Here is a 14,846-nt window from a genome sequence, read left to right as displayed (position 1 = left end):
CTCCTGCAGGGGCTGGGACACGCTGCGATGGGACTCCAAGCCTGGCATCAATGAGCTAAGTAACTCTCTCAGTCCAACGAACAGCAGACGAGCAGCAGCCCAGAAGTACAGAGTGGTAAAATACAGAATGTGGCTGAAATACAGAGAAGTGAAGAGCAGTGTGGCAGGGAAGGCAGCGAGCTGCTGGGACTGGCACCTTGATGCGGTGCCTTCTCGGGGCTTTACCACTCTTCTGACAGCACAGTTGGACCCCAGCCGGGTGCCCACTCCACGACTCGGAAAGGCGACCCCCCAAAGGATGGCTGTGCTCATACCCCAAAGCCCAACAGCCCACCCACTCAGGACCAGCTGGGCGGCTCCAAGAAGCAGCTGGAGTCAAGCTGTGCTAACACAGCAAAGGAAGATTTCTTCCCAAAGGCCATCTTGAAATTGTAAGACAACCAGAAAATTGGGTCTCTTCTGCATCTTGGGTATCACAGGCTCTGAAATGATTCAGTCATCAGCTACCGGACCCAGCAGACCCCCTCCTCGGATGCGTGCTCTGCCTTTGCCCTTCCCACTCCCTCTGCCAGCGTGAATCCTCCTTGCAAGCTCCGACACAATTCTACATTGCATTATTTATCCCTCTTGCAAAGTCATGCAGTGGGATAATTACTTAACTATTGTAATGATATTTTGCAATGGCTGTACTCTATTATTCTAATTGATTTTCATGGGGTTGCCTTTGCTGCATGTTTTGAGCACAAGAGCATATTTTCCTGGAGTATGAGAAGCTAAGTTTTACATTCATTTTAAGCCTAAGAGCTGGATGTCAAAAGTGAATTTTTAGGAGAATATCAATGTATTTTTAATTAAAACAATGTTGATGTATTACTCAGTTTTTTTGCCATCTCTGCTAACAACCACTGAAGACTTTTTCATAAATCTAATGAAATATAAAAATAGTTATTAACTATTTATAAGTGTTAATCACAAAGTTCTTTTCCTTCCAATAGGATGTTGTTTTCCTTGTAAGACTTCAGCTAGCATAATTACCAAACATTTGAAAGGTGAGAGATCTGCAACGGTTTTATTCACAAACTAAAAGCTTAAGTCAAAACACATTTGCATGTCTTGCTTAACACCACATTAAATTTTACTAAGACAAACACTCAGCTTCGGAATCTGAGAACTGTTACAGTAAAACACTAAATAAAATCAGTCCTTTCCATATACTCAACGTGATATAAGCTACACAGCAGAGCAGCCCAATTAAACAATTATTTATGTCTGCCTACCCCCAGGATATTCTTTAGGCTATGCATGATTCAAGATGTAGAAGTGTTGTGAAGCCATGAATAGGATTTCAAAAAACACAATAGTCCCAGTAGTTCAAAACTGGTAAGAAAACTTTTTCTGCCTAGAGCCAGAAATTCTTCCAGGAGGAGCTCTACTTTAAAAGCTGTTAATGATAATATTCTGAGCTAGAGCAGAGAGGAGAAGCCGCCGATAATCAACCCATCTTGCCTACTAATAATCTGCCAGCTGTCTAAGCAAAGGCACGCATACAACTCCATGGAGAAGGAATAGAATCTTTTTGATCCAAGTGAGCACATAGGTATATGAGGACTAGTGTATTTGTAGACTAACATCAAAACCAAGAATTTTACACAGTTTGCAGTAGAAAGACTGAACTTTAGACAGATGAGTCTCATGGAGAACTACAGCCCTGCAAAATTTGATGAGTATGTTGGACTTTCTTGGTATTTTGTTTCTTTCTGCTTAAAACCAAGAAAATGTTTGGTCACCATCTATGACATCTACTTTAAAAAAACAGATCCAAAAGTTTATCAGCCTCAGCCCCTGTTCAAACTTTAGAGGCTCCAGGACAACCAAGAGGAACAAGCGGTCTGAGGAGTCCTCTGCTTACACACACAGTCCGAGTTCTCCCCCTGAGTCTCCGCATCTCATTTAGGGCTCTATACAGTACAACCCATTTCTCATTTCTTTTTTATCTATTAAGGAAATCTCCCTGGAAAAAAATAGTCTTGGAACAAAGCAAGATCACAAAAGATATAACCATGTTAAGTTTCACATCGATTTATCCCTTTTATTCTCGATGCATCAGCCTTGGAGGCCTGATCCAGCCCTTGCAGCTGACGACAAAGCGTTGCACTGACTTCTGCAGCCCCTGGACACGATTCAGAAAAATCAATGTAAAGAGCAAAAGGTCACGTTCTCCACAAGCATCAACTACCTGTCGAACCAAGACAGATTTGCAAATGCTAGCACACTCAAATAAAGCGACCAACTGTTATTAAACTAATTTTGGCATCCATATTCCCACACCTGTGACTAAGTAAACCTGTTCCTTATGCTCTATGCCTTTGTGTTAAAAAAAAAAAAAACCTCATGCTTGTGACAAGCTTTCAAAAACAAGTTAAGTGTAGTACACAGCTGTACAATTTCATAGCTTTGAACTGAGTGCCAATGGGAAAGTCGGTCTGGCTTATAACGCAAAAAAAAAAAGAGGAAAAAAAAAAGGCAAGAGGGGCAAAACTAAAGAGATAGAAATAAAACCAAACTACTGCTAGGTGTTATCCCTCACTCTCCCTACACATTAGGAAAAGCCCTGTGAACTGGCACAGAACTGGCAGCTACCTTATTACGGACCATTTTCCACGACTTGCTTGACATGCCTGGCCCTTGGCAGAAGAAATGCCTCTTTCAAGCACAAGCTGTGAGACTGTCCTCCCATTTTAAATCTTTATAAATGCGCACACTGAACATTAAGGTGCGATCTCCCATGCACGTACAGGGTAGGTATGCAGCATACGGGCATGATGTTCCTCTGCCCTGTTCGCTGTTGATTTTTGTATCAAATTTCTAATTTGTAATTGGAAACAAATGTCATCCTCTTCATACAAACAGGGAAGCTTTTATTTATTATAGAGTTGCACTATCACTTCTTTGAATGCTGGTTGAATAATAGCGAATCTCAGCACAGCAACGTAAATTCCAAGCACACGCTTCCTCCTTCCAGCCGATGCAACCTCGGAGTCCCAACAACCCTTCACAGGTCTAAGCTTCTGAACGCAAACACGCGGTCCCAGCCTGCAGAGGTGCCGTGAAGCTGTCACTGTCAATAAGTCATTTAACGAACCTCAAAATTTCACAGTCTGAGCTCTGGTATTACAGACCATCCCCACGGGTAGCCCCGCAATCCCATGGATGCTAATAACACTCATCTCAGACGCATTGTATCTTTCTGACCTCAGAAGTTAAGCAACTTACAACTAACTTGAGTCACATCCGGTAATAAGTAGTTCTAATTAATGACTCTTAATTGCCGCCAGAGTACTGTATTCCCACACCCGTGATTAAGCATGTTCCTTACTCTGCTAACCCACATGTAAAATTGTGCAACTCTGTGTTGGTTGTGGCTGGGACAGAGTTAATCTCTTTCACAGTAGCTGGTGTGGGGCTGTGTTTTGGATTTGTGCTGGACACAGCACTGATAACCCAGGGATGTTTTCATTACTGCTGAGCAGGGCTTACACAGAGCCAAGGCCTTTTCTGCATCTCACCCCACCCCACCAGCGAGCGGCTGGGGGGGCACAAGAAGCTGGGAAGGGGCACGGCCAGGACAGCTGACCCCAACTGACCCCAGGGATATCCCACACCGTATGATGTCATGCTTAGCACATAAAGCTGGGGGAAGAAGGAGGAAGGGGGGAACTTTCAGCATGATGGTGTTTGTCTTCCCAAATCACCGTTACACATGATGGAGTCCTGCTTTCCTGGGGATGGCTGCCCATGGGAAGGAGGGGATGAATTCCTTGGTTTGCTTTGCTTGTGTACATGGCTTTTGCTTAACCTATTAAACTTCATCTCAACCCATGGGTTTTCTCACTTTTACTCTCCCAATTCTTTCTCCCATCCCACCGGGGAGGGAGTAAGCGAGAGGCTGCACGGTGCCTGATGGGGTTAAACCACAACAAACTCTTAACAATCCCATGCCTTTAGTACCCACACAGCTGTGCCATTCCTCCAGTGCTTTAGGAGCAAAGACATTGCTGTACATGACGGTGAAATGAGGTGTACAAAGTCTACCCACCACGCTGTTCCAGCAGTTGTATCATCATTTTTTTTCTTGCTGCCTTTGCTCTTAAACGATTATCTATACAGTTCAGAGATAGGAAGATAAACATTGTCTTTTAAGTCCGACTTCACGCGCAGTTTTTGAGAAGACATTTCAGGATTTCAAAGCGTTTTCCAAAAAGTAACTTAGCCTCCTATAAGCCATATGTGGTTGGGACTTCTTACTACATTTGCTTTAGAGACAGCTAAACTTAAGAAGCAGTACCCTGGGTGCCACGTCCGTGTTCACAGAGCTGGTGGGTACACAGAACACCCGCCAGCCACCCAGAACAACACTTTGCTGCCAACATTTACAGTTTTGTTGTGTGCCACATGGGAAATCATCATTTCCAGGCACCAAGATACTGCCTATGCAAGGTTTGCAGCCCTGCATCCCATAACCGGAGCGCTCCTGCCCACCCCGGGGCAAGCCCAAACCCATTCCCAACAGGACCTCCACCAAGAGGCAAGAGCCCTTAAAGAAGCACAGCAGCCATGGAGGAACAGCTACCTGCAGGGTAACTCATCCTCCCCGGGCAAGGCTGGATGATGCCCACCAGCTGGAGCACACCTAACTCGGTATTGTCGCCACACAACAGCACACCACCCAGCCGTGCCTCGGACAAGCCACCCACTGTCCCTACCGCGTGCTTTGCCTTTTGCTTTGATGGAAACCCAACGCCAACAGACACTATTAGTGTAACTTCTGCGGCCCACCAGCTTCACTTTCAACATTTCTCCTCCAATTAAGACATGCTGTCCTTCGAATCCCATTCTGGCATCGGGCAGCTGCCAGTCTTTCCTACACAAGTCAAGCTACTTGTGTGTAAAACCAGTAAAATGCACATAACTCTCCCAAAATAATTCACCATTTTTACAACAAGCAGTTTTAGGGGATATAGGTTTACAAATTGCTACGACACTGAATTGAAAACATTTCCTAGAGCTTATTAAATATTTCTGTTAAATTGATCCACACCCATGACTGTTCCAGATAACAAATGAAAACGGTTTTGTTTCTCCTTAAGCCACCTGTAATAACCCAGCAACAGCAGCCAACAGGCACCAACCAGAGCTCCCTCGCCCTATTAGCATTACAGAGGAAAGCCTCCCCTTCTGCTGCTAATGATGTGCTCTACCCTGTATCCCCAGGAGACAAATGACTGCACTGGCTGATTGACTCCATCACAGGGCCATCGTCCATCAATGTATTTCCTCTCTTATTGAAATCTCATCTTGGGAAGAGAAAGTGCTCGGTACCACTTCCGAAAAAACAGCGAAAGCACTTTCAGAATAAGAGCTCCAAGATACATAATTAGAGCCAAATGTTTCAGCAGAAACACACATTTCCAACAACCCGAACATATATGCATGCTTTGTCCAACCAGGGCAAATAAGATTTATGTCCTTCTGCTAATCTAGATTTATTTTTTTTTTTTTAAGCAAAGGAATGAAACACCTACCATAGACATACATTTCTTGGTCAAATTAAAACACAGACAGTGAATACAACCATACAGAGTAAAGAATGGCAACTCGAGGATATCTAACCAGCTCATCTAACGAAGGGTGAGTTCCAGCCTCTTTTACACAGGTTTAAATCGCACTAACATCATACTGTCCCCACTGACACCTGCTAGTAGCAGTGAAAGAAAATAAAAATCCTTTAATGTATTTATTTTGTACACAGATAATAAAATTTTTAAAAGGGAGTAATTCCAAAAACACTGCACGTTTGGGAGCGGGACCAGGGTACAGGGGGTAGCCCACGCTCACCACTCATCGAGCAGCATTCTGATCGACTTTGCAACATTACCAAAGCCTCCAAATCCCAGTACTTCTACATCCTCCATCCACCTCCCCGACTCGACCACATTAAGTTGCACATGAATTACCCAGATGTAGTTCCACCCGCACAAAAATAATTTAGTTCAGGAAAAATATTTCAGATTATAATCAGTCTCACGTCTGTCTACTCAACAATATAAATCTGAAGAAGGCAGCTTTATCTCAGGCAAGATATTTTGTCTCACTTAGCACCTCTGCATGTTACAAGCAATCCATCATAACTCTGAAATCCCAGAGAACAATCTGCTTGAGAAAACACGTCTAAACATTTATTCCTTGTTTACCCCTAAACAGAATCCAAAACTGACTTGTTTTGCTTCCGTTTTATTTAAAGACAACCAATCTGATAGGATCCTCATACTAAAGTTTCTAGAACTCGTGAACATATTCCCATGTAAGTTGTAAATATAGTTTCTGGAAGTTTGCACCTCCATATAGCAACTGACATAAAGCATACACTGTGCTTACTTAAACGTGGAACATTTCAGCTCTCAGCAAATTGCCATGAAATGTATGCTTCAAGATGTTTATCAGTCAGAAGGTTAAAATCAATTTGACTATTACAGGACTTCTGGGGTAAAGAACATAATAACAAATTTGTAGTATTTTGATCCTTGTAGCATAGGAAGTTACTCCACAGTTCCAGGCCAGTGCCTAAAACCACATACAGTTCAAAATCAGGTCTCCTGGTATCACGATCCATACTCTAGATCCCTACATCCCCTTATTCCCACGCATTTGCACTATTACTTAACAGAAGATTGGCTGTAGGCATACTTATAACTTTCAGAAACACCAGCAGCAGTTTAATAATACAATACTATCAAATCAACGCCCAGTTTTAGTCAGTTAGTTCTGGTTTTTTCCAGGAAAGAGTTGAGATTCACCTGACTCTGAAGATACCGAGTTACTAAACGGTCAAACAAAACCCACCAGGCCAACAAGGAGAAGTGATGCTTTTCCTTCTCATTTATATTTGAGCCAGTCAGAACTGCAATCTTTCCCACATTTAACAGGCAGTGAATTTGTTGATGTACCAATTAGCACTCTGCTACAAAGAACATGCTCCTAATTAATAGCTGGCTTATGGGAAGAGCGATGTTAAGGATTTGGTCGTACCTCCAGATGTACCAAAAAAGTGTGAAAGGAGCGCTGGTTGATCTAAAGAAAAATCTGTCTGCACAGAGACAATCAATATATTTAGCATGTGTCAGCTGTAAAAGGAACTTACATAGATGTAATGGAGGCATTTCCACATTATTTCTGTCATACTGCATAATCCTGAACATCTGCTTAGGGTAGCATGCACAGGTTACTCAGTATTTGTGGTCTGCTTTTTTTTTGCAGTGTCCTTAATAAACACGAAGTGGCAATAACAACAATTTGCCCTTACCTGAAACATGCACATTTCAAATAAATCCTCACAAACACTCCTGTAAGACCCCTTCCCTCTGGAAATGCCCAGATTTCTCCTTTTGCCTTGTGAAGAAGGAGGCCAATGCAAAGAGAGATGTGAAGTACAGCTGCAAGACACAGCCACAGAGAGAGTGTGTATGAATCTTATTTCAGTTCACAGCTACGCGTTACGAAACTCCAGCGCACCTTGCGAGTGACCTACATTGCAGGACTGAAACCCACTAACCTACAGAACCACCCGAAATCCCACAAAATAGGTCAGTGGGTTTCCTCCTAAGAAGAATTACGCAGACAAGGAGAGATGCACATAATAAAGGACAAGCAGAGCTCATCCTTCGCCTAATGCAGGAGCACTCCACAAGCCGTATCTCTCGCCTTGCTGCCATATTCCTGCACACCGGCAGGACTCCCCAGAAGGGCCGTGAGCTTCTGTGTTTCTTACCAAGGCCCCCTGGAAGGACCTGTCTGCTTGTTCAAGCCCAACGGAGCAGGAAGAAAAGGAGCAGCACTGCAGCAAGGAATGATGAGCCTACCAACAGCAAAGCTGTTTAATTCACGTTGCTAACACAAAACAGGTCTCACAGCAGCTGGAGTACAAGTGACACCTGATTCACGATCAGCCTGGAGTTACAGGCAGGGGTAATCCAGGCTATAGCACAAAAACTGTGGCCAGCCAGAGTAACCCATCCAGACCACAACACAGCACGTTACCTGCCAGCCTTCAACCCTCCTTGGTCTTGGGTTCTATGCATTGCTTTCAGGGACCTAACAGCTCAGCCAAAACGGAGCCGCACTACGAGCTGCTAGGGAACACTGACGGGCAGCACAGGACAGTCAGCCAAGAGCCTGCAGGAGCCAAGGGTGGCCACAGAGAACCACGCTTTGCATCCACCACCTCCCTCCTCTCAGCTACTGCGCCGGCCAACACTGCACAAACACTTTTCTATTTCCAGTTCATGCAAGGTTCCCCTTATCAGATGAACCCACATCAGTGTGCAAATACACACGTCAATCGTGCAAATGTAGCAGCCCCTCTGCAGCCAGCTGACGGGAACATGAAACAATCAGGGCAATTAAGAGTTCCCCGTAAGGACCTTAGAGCGAGGGCCAGTATCCCAGTGGACACAACGTCCGTTTACAGCAATAAAAGAAAGTTACATGCCCTCTCCTCCTACACGCACATACATACTTCGATTTAGATTCCCATCTCCCAAAAAAGCAGTCTATGGAGGAAGGGAAAAATTAATATCATCCACGCTGCATATTATCAGTGATAGATTAACATGCTCCATGTCAAAGTTTATCTATTAAATCTTTATACATTCTCCAACAGAAATCAGAGATCGATCTTTAAACCCTACCACCCACAATCGTTTAATCCAAATGGGTAATCCACATGAAAACTGTAACACAGATTTTACTATGTTATTTAGCATAAAGACTTCCCCCCCTGCCCCGAATTAAAAAAAGCACCGCAACAGGTACAGCTATTATTCCTTAATAGGATCCTATCCAAGTGGCAGAAGCAAAGTGAGTCACAGCAGCCACCATAGTACCTACTGTGTTTGTCACCTACAGCATTTCAGGCCCCCAAATTTGGCAACCATAGTGAAGGGGTATTGCCAAGGTGCTGCACGTCAATACTGAGGATCCTCCCTGCTGAGAATGATTTCCCAGAGGTGCTGAGACCCAAGAGAAATCCTGGGGTGATGGTAATGAGATCATTAACGCCAGAGCCAAACACTAGCAAAGAGCATATCAGGACACAACCCTTATTTCTTTCAAACAGCCCAAGTACAAGACGCAGATCCTATGGCCAGTGCTGTGCTAGCACCAGGTGACAGATAATAGCTGGTCTGACGCTGAACAGCTTCATCTGCTCAGATGAAGTCTCACAGACTAACTCTGCTCTACTTAAAAAGCAAGTGTAGCATGTATCTGTACCAGCAGTCAGCTTATAACAGATCAATACCCCAAGCCACGTGGCTGAGACACCTGGGGTCCAGCAATACAAGTCATGAAGTCAAACTTAGCGTATTGTCAAACCACAGCCCCAAAATTCCGGACTTGCTGCAAACCATCAGCATCGTCTGCTCGTAAAGTGTTAGGTTTGCAAAAGGCTCCTCCCATCCTTAGCTCTCACGCCCCGGTGGGTTTGCCAGACCTAGCAGAGAGGTACTCCTCATCTACAAATTCAGAAGGTAACAGCTAATTACTTTTAGACAGCGCTGGTAAACAAGGTATGAGACAACAGAGATGGGAAGAACTCCTTGCACATGAGCAAACATTTTGCAAATAGGTATCATGCATTCCCAGCACTCAAAACCACCTAGGCAGAGCTCAGCTATTCTCACCACCCACTATGCACAAAGCAGTCCCAGAGGGGGACACATCCTCAGGATCCGGATGGCCCCGTGGAGTGCTGGCATGACTCCAGGATGGTACAGACCACGTTCCGCCCCACCTGATTCCACTGCCATTTAACTTCAGCGATCAACAGGAAAAATAGGGATGATTTAACCATAGATCTACATGGCCAATTAGTAAAACAAATACTGCAGTGTAAAGGCTCCAACGTCCCTTCCACAACAGCTTTTTCCAGACGAGTCACATACTCCATTTTTATAGAAAAACCATCACTTAAAGTCCAGCTATGATGCTAAATGAAGCCCACCTTAATGCAGGTGAAAGCTATTTAACTTGAAAGAACTGAATGAAACCACTTTGCTTCCAACCTACACCACTGCTACACACCAAAGCAAGCCTTTTTAGAAGACCAGTCCCACAAATACATGGCAAATAAGCAGGGCATATATTAGTTCTATGGAGGTCAGGATCATGAGCTTGATTCCTCGTTCCAGGAATAGCAGGACTATCTGGTGTCTATTCTGGTCAGCCCAGCTTGGATGCAGAACAAGACAATACTTTTCAGTGGTGACATGGACAGTAGTTTATGTCCTTCAAGGTTCTAGCTTAGATCCTGCAAACATGCAAAGGAATTTTCTGGAGAACTGGAGGAGAGCAAAGGCCAGTATCTATCAGACACCTGTTCCACACAAGAGAAAATTTATTTTAAAATGATGATGAATAATTTCAGCTCAGCCTCCCCTCAAAAATAAGGATGGCAACAGAGTGAAGCACTACTGACATACACGCCTTGAGCACTCCGCAATCAAACACGTGTTCAAATTGCTTAATGCAAACTCCAAACCATGCACTTTAGGCATACAGGTATTAGCAACAAATACAACAGAAATGCTTATTAAGTGCACGCCTTGCAGAAGACACACACACAACTTGTTAGTTTTGTACTGAAAAGTCCCATTGTTTTGTTAATTTGCATGTCAGACATCCAGTTGTTGCTCTTACATCTTCCACTGACTTTTTTTAGTGCATTTCTCTGTAATCAAGGCACATTCACGATAGAGGATGTGAAGTTCAGAAAAAGAAAGCACTTATCCTAAAGTTAGAGAAAAATTAACATCAGAGAAGCTCCGCATCGCTTGCCTATTTATCCAAAAGGAAAGCTTCAGAAAACAGTAACTACCTCCATGAAATCAAGAGGGAGGGGGGAAATATTCTCCTTCACATTGATGTCTGAAAGCAATCCCATGCAGAAACACTGCGCAGCCACACCTGGGAGGAGAGGAAGCTACAAGAAGAGGTGTACAGGAACACAACATATGCAAACCATCAGAGAACCAAAGGGGAAGAAGAGCAAGAATACCGTTAAGAAAAACAAACGGGAACAGGGAGCCATCGCCTACCCTCAAATAGGAACACACGGCTCCCCACAAAGGGAAATACGAGGCCAAATTCTCCCCTCACATTCCTAGGAAATCCAAAGTAAACTTTCCTTCTGCATTTGAAGAAGTAATGGATATGGGAAGGGAACACGCATCCGTGGAGCAGACTTCCCAGCAGAAGTTTTAATCCAAACCTCCTCCTGCGTGCAGGAGCTGACGGGGCTACACCAGCGTAAACCACCAGAAGAGCCACAGGACTCAAGTAGAAGTGGTGGCCAGCACCAGTTCCCTGTGCCGTTACACCAATACAAAAATCTTCCAGAAAGAAAAAAAAGAAGTATTGTACACCCCAGCAAACACATTACCGTTGCTCACTCCCAAGCTAGCCAGTTAAATCATTGTCTCACCCAACTGAACGTTGCTTTGAACATAGCTTCTATCTTTGCCATGATCCTCACAGAGGGAAGACTGTAGAAAAACCCAACACACTTGCCTAAATGGAGTGTAATAAAGTTTAACCATAAAATAGCAAGACTAAAGTTGAGGAAAGGGAGTTAGTGACATACTGTAACAAATCCAGTATTCAAGTACTCGCTACAGGTTTAATGTAATCTTTGCACGACAACTCCCAATTCTTTTGAGACGGAATTGACCTCATTTTTATTTAAAAGTGCAACTGAAATATTTATAAAACAGCCCCTTGAAAAAGTATTCAGGTGCAATTTTAACCATTTAGCATCTACCGCGATTTTGACTTGGCGCATCAACTCCAAAATTCACTGCGTTTAAAGCTCCTTTTATGAGATCCTAGGGAAAGGGGATAGTTGGATCTGAGAAAAGTAAAACTCCTCACTGCTGCCAGCCACCCCTCCCACACGGCGACAGATTATATCGAGTCTGAAAAAATATACACACGGTGAGAATTAACTAACGTCCTAACTAGTTCTCAAATCAGAGAATATTTATCAGCCAAAGTAAATTCTACAGCAAATGACTGGCTTCACAGTGGAGGTGGGGGGGAAGGGGGGAAATAGGTCATACCAGATCTTAATAAAAAAAACTGGGCATAGTGCTAATTGCACACAATAATTTGATGAAAACCAGTTGCCTCACCACGTCTACGATGTCTGTCTTTCACTACTTTCGTGAGTTTTTTTAAAAAGTTTGATAAATTTCCAGTAAGTGTTCTTGAAGTAAGCCTTAATGAAGCAAGGCAGTTTTAAATGTGGAGAAGTGTCATCAACTTGTCAAACTGCAACTTAAAAGTCAAGCTCATCAGACACCTTATATTTCAAGTAATAAATTATCAGTCATAACTCATTAAGTGTCTTTACATCAGTCATTTATTTTAAAAATTCTGAAGAATTTCCCCGGCATTGACTTGTACGTCACATACTGTAACACCCAAAGCAACACCACAACAAAGAACCCTGACCTCCCAGGTCTCCTCAGCATACGATGCTCACTCACAAGATTCAGTCACTCCTGCTTTCGGTTATATTTATTCATAAACGATATAAATATGCAAGAAGAGATGATGGTCCATTGAATATTTTAAATACTTTCTCAAATTCTACAAACAAAAGCAATTTAAAAAGCAGCAAAAATGAATAGAAAGCTGATGAATTAAATGAATTAAAATTAGAAGCCATTCATAAGGGTCCATTAAAAGCTAAACAGAAGTACAATGTTCTAGACCCGAGGATCACATCTGCAAGTAAGGCTACAGCTCTTAACCTGAAATCACCAACTGTTACCCCTCCTAAGGGTCCTTTAACAGACAAAACATCCTACTACCTCAACAAACAGTTTGAAAATTATCATTAAAAGAGAAAAAAGAAAAAAAAAAAGGGCGGGCGAGAGAAAGCTGCTGCTCTCAAAATGAACATCAGCATGGTGGCCAAATGAAAATGATCGAGTCTGACACAAGATACAACCCATATGGGCTCCTACATCTCATTAAGACTCTCCTCCTACAAACACCCATGCACATGCTTGACGCGCCGCAGCGAGAACTCTCGGTGACTGCAAGGCTACGCACTGTAGTAGCACAGTTAAATACCAGGCGACTGCAGGATCAACGTGTTTCACCTGAGCCAACAGGGAAGCCAAGGAAACAGAAAGCCACGGAAATCAAACGTGCTGTGAAGGTTTAGTTGCGTGACAAAATAAGATTGAACAAAACGAGTGAAGAATCAGCTCTAGATGCATACAGAGCACTGCTGTCCCAAAAGCTCGACCTTATTCAATGCTGTAACCACGCTATTTAAAATTGGTTTAAGTTCAACACCTCTGTGTATTTTGTAAAACGCATAGGGATACTTGTAACCGACGTGCATCGTAAAACACGGTGCGAAGCACTACAGCACTCTGTTGCTGTAACTCACAGAGTTTCAATGGCCCAAAAGCATGCTCCCCATTAAAAATGTAGGCACTTCATATTGTCTAAAGCACAGGGTGAACAATAACCAACCGAACATGCTTTCACCTCCTTTGTCAATCAAGTCAAGACAGCCAAGTCATGCAACCAGCCTGCTGATGAGAGCATCTCAATATGCTGCTCCCCTCAAAGGAGGAAAACGATGCCTTTCACAACGGAAATCTTACAGACTGCTTCCTTGGCAGGGCAGAGCAATGGGAACTCACGTTTGGAAGGTACAATATGAACAAAATCGGAAGTCAACGTGGTAGAACAAATCAGAAGAAGAAGGAAAAAGCAGAGCACCACATGCTCGTTTTAGTGCCGACTGGTATTTCAAGGACAAACTTTCTGAACCCATCAGCTGGGACAGTGCAAGTTTTGGGGTCTTTTTTTTTAATTAAATTGAGTACTGTATGTCATCTTCACCATCTCATAAAGACTTCCACAGTTATTCAGCGCAAGGCAATCGGAGAGACCTGACAGCTAAAGCTTTCAGAAATCCGCACCATTCCCACACTGAGCACAAAGCCGATTCCTTTCAGATGACAACAGACACCAAGAGATCAACATCTTGGGAAGGGAGTTGTTCTCGTGGCATATTTCATTTCAGCAGTTTCCCTTCTCGCTCCCTAACCCTCAATCATTTCTACTCCTGTAGAAAACAGAGGTAAATCTCCACCCAAACCACAGAAAACTGTCTGCCCCAAACCAAAGTCAGAACGTTCCTGGCTGCCCGCGGATCTCCGAGAGGTCCTCCGCATACCAGCGACAAAAAAGCACAGAACAACAAAAAGATTCAGGTCACTGCCACATCCATGAAACATGTCTTCCAGCTCCAATTAAACGCTTGAAAGAGAATTTTTAAAATCCACAAGCTTTTGAACGGGGAGAGAAGGGACTGCATGGGGGGGGAAGGGGGAATGCAAGCAGCCGATATCCGGGCAACAGGCAAACAAAACAAAAAAAAATAAATAAAAAAAAAAAAATCAACAAGTCGGTGCAGCCCAGCGCGGAGCAAAAGCCGCGTCGGAAGGTGCGGACGTACCTTGTGGAGGTGCCTTTCCTGACATCGCAGATGCTGCATTTGAAGGCTTCGGCGCTGTTCCTGAAGGTGCACACGCTACAATCCCAAAAGCCTTCGTCGGCTGCAGGTTTGGCTTGCCTTTTCGGCCTTGGGGAGGGGGAGGGAGAGGGGAAGCGTGTGTGTGTACGTGTGTGTTTGGGGAGGAGGAGAGAGGCGGCGGGAGGAGGAGGGAGAGGAGGAGGAGAGAAAGAAAACACACACATGAGAAACC

The 14,846-nt window shown here is 43.8% G+C and overlaps 1 protein-coding gene across 1 annotated transcript in view; it reads right to left on the bottom strand.

Moving 5' to 3' along the window:
* The window catches only part of LOC104132676 (RING1 and YY1 binding protein), a 61,572-nt gene that overhangs the window by 28,143 nt on the left and 18,583 nt on the right, over nucleotides 1-14,846 (bottom strand). Inside the window, exon 3 of the mRNA XM_009646000.2 lies at nucleotides 14,597-14,722. Within this exon, the coding sequence (XP_009644295.1) occupies nucleotides 14,597-14,722 (126 nt within the window). The remainder of the gene's footprint in view (nucleotides 1-14,596; nucleotides 14,723-14,846) is intronic.

Source organism: Egretta garzetta, unplaced genomic scaffold (genome assembly GCF_000687185.1).
Source record: "Egretta garzetta isolate BGI_Z169 unplaced genomic scaffold, ASM68718v1 scaffold228, whole genome shotgun sequence".
NCBI classification, from domain to species: Eukaryota; Metazoa; Chordata; class Aves; order Pelecaniformes; family Ardeidae; genus Egretta; species Egretta garzetta.
Note: the sequence above shows the minus strand (reverse complement) of the source record. Positions and strands in the feature narration are given on the sequence as shown.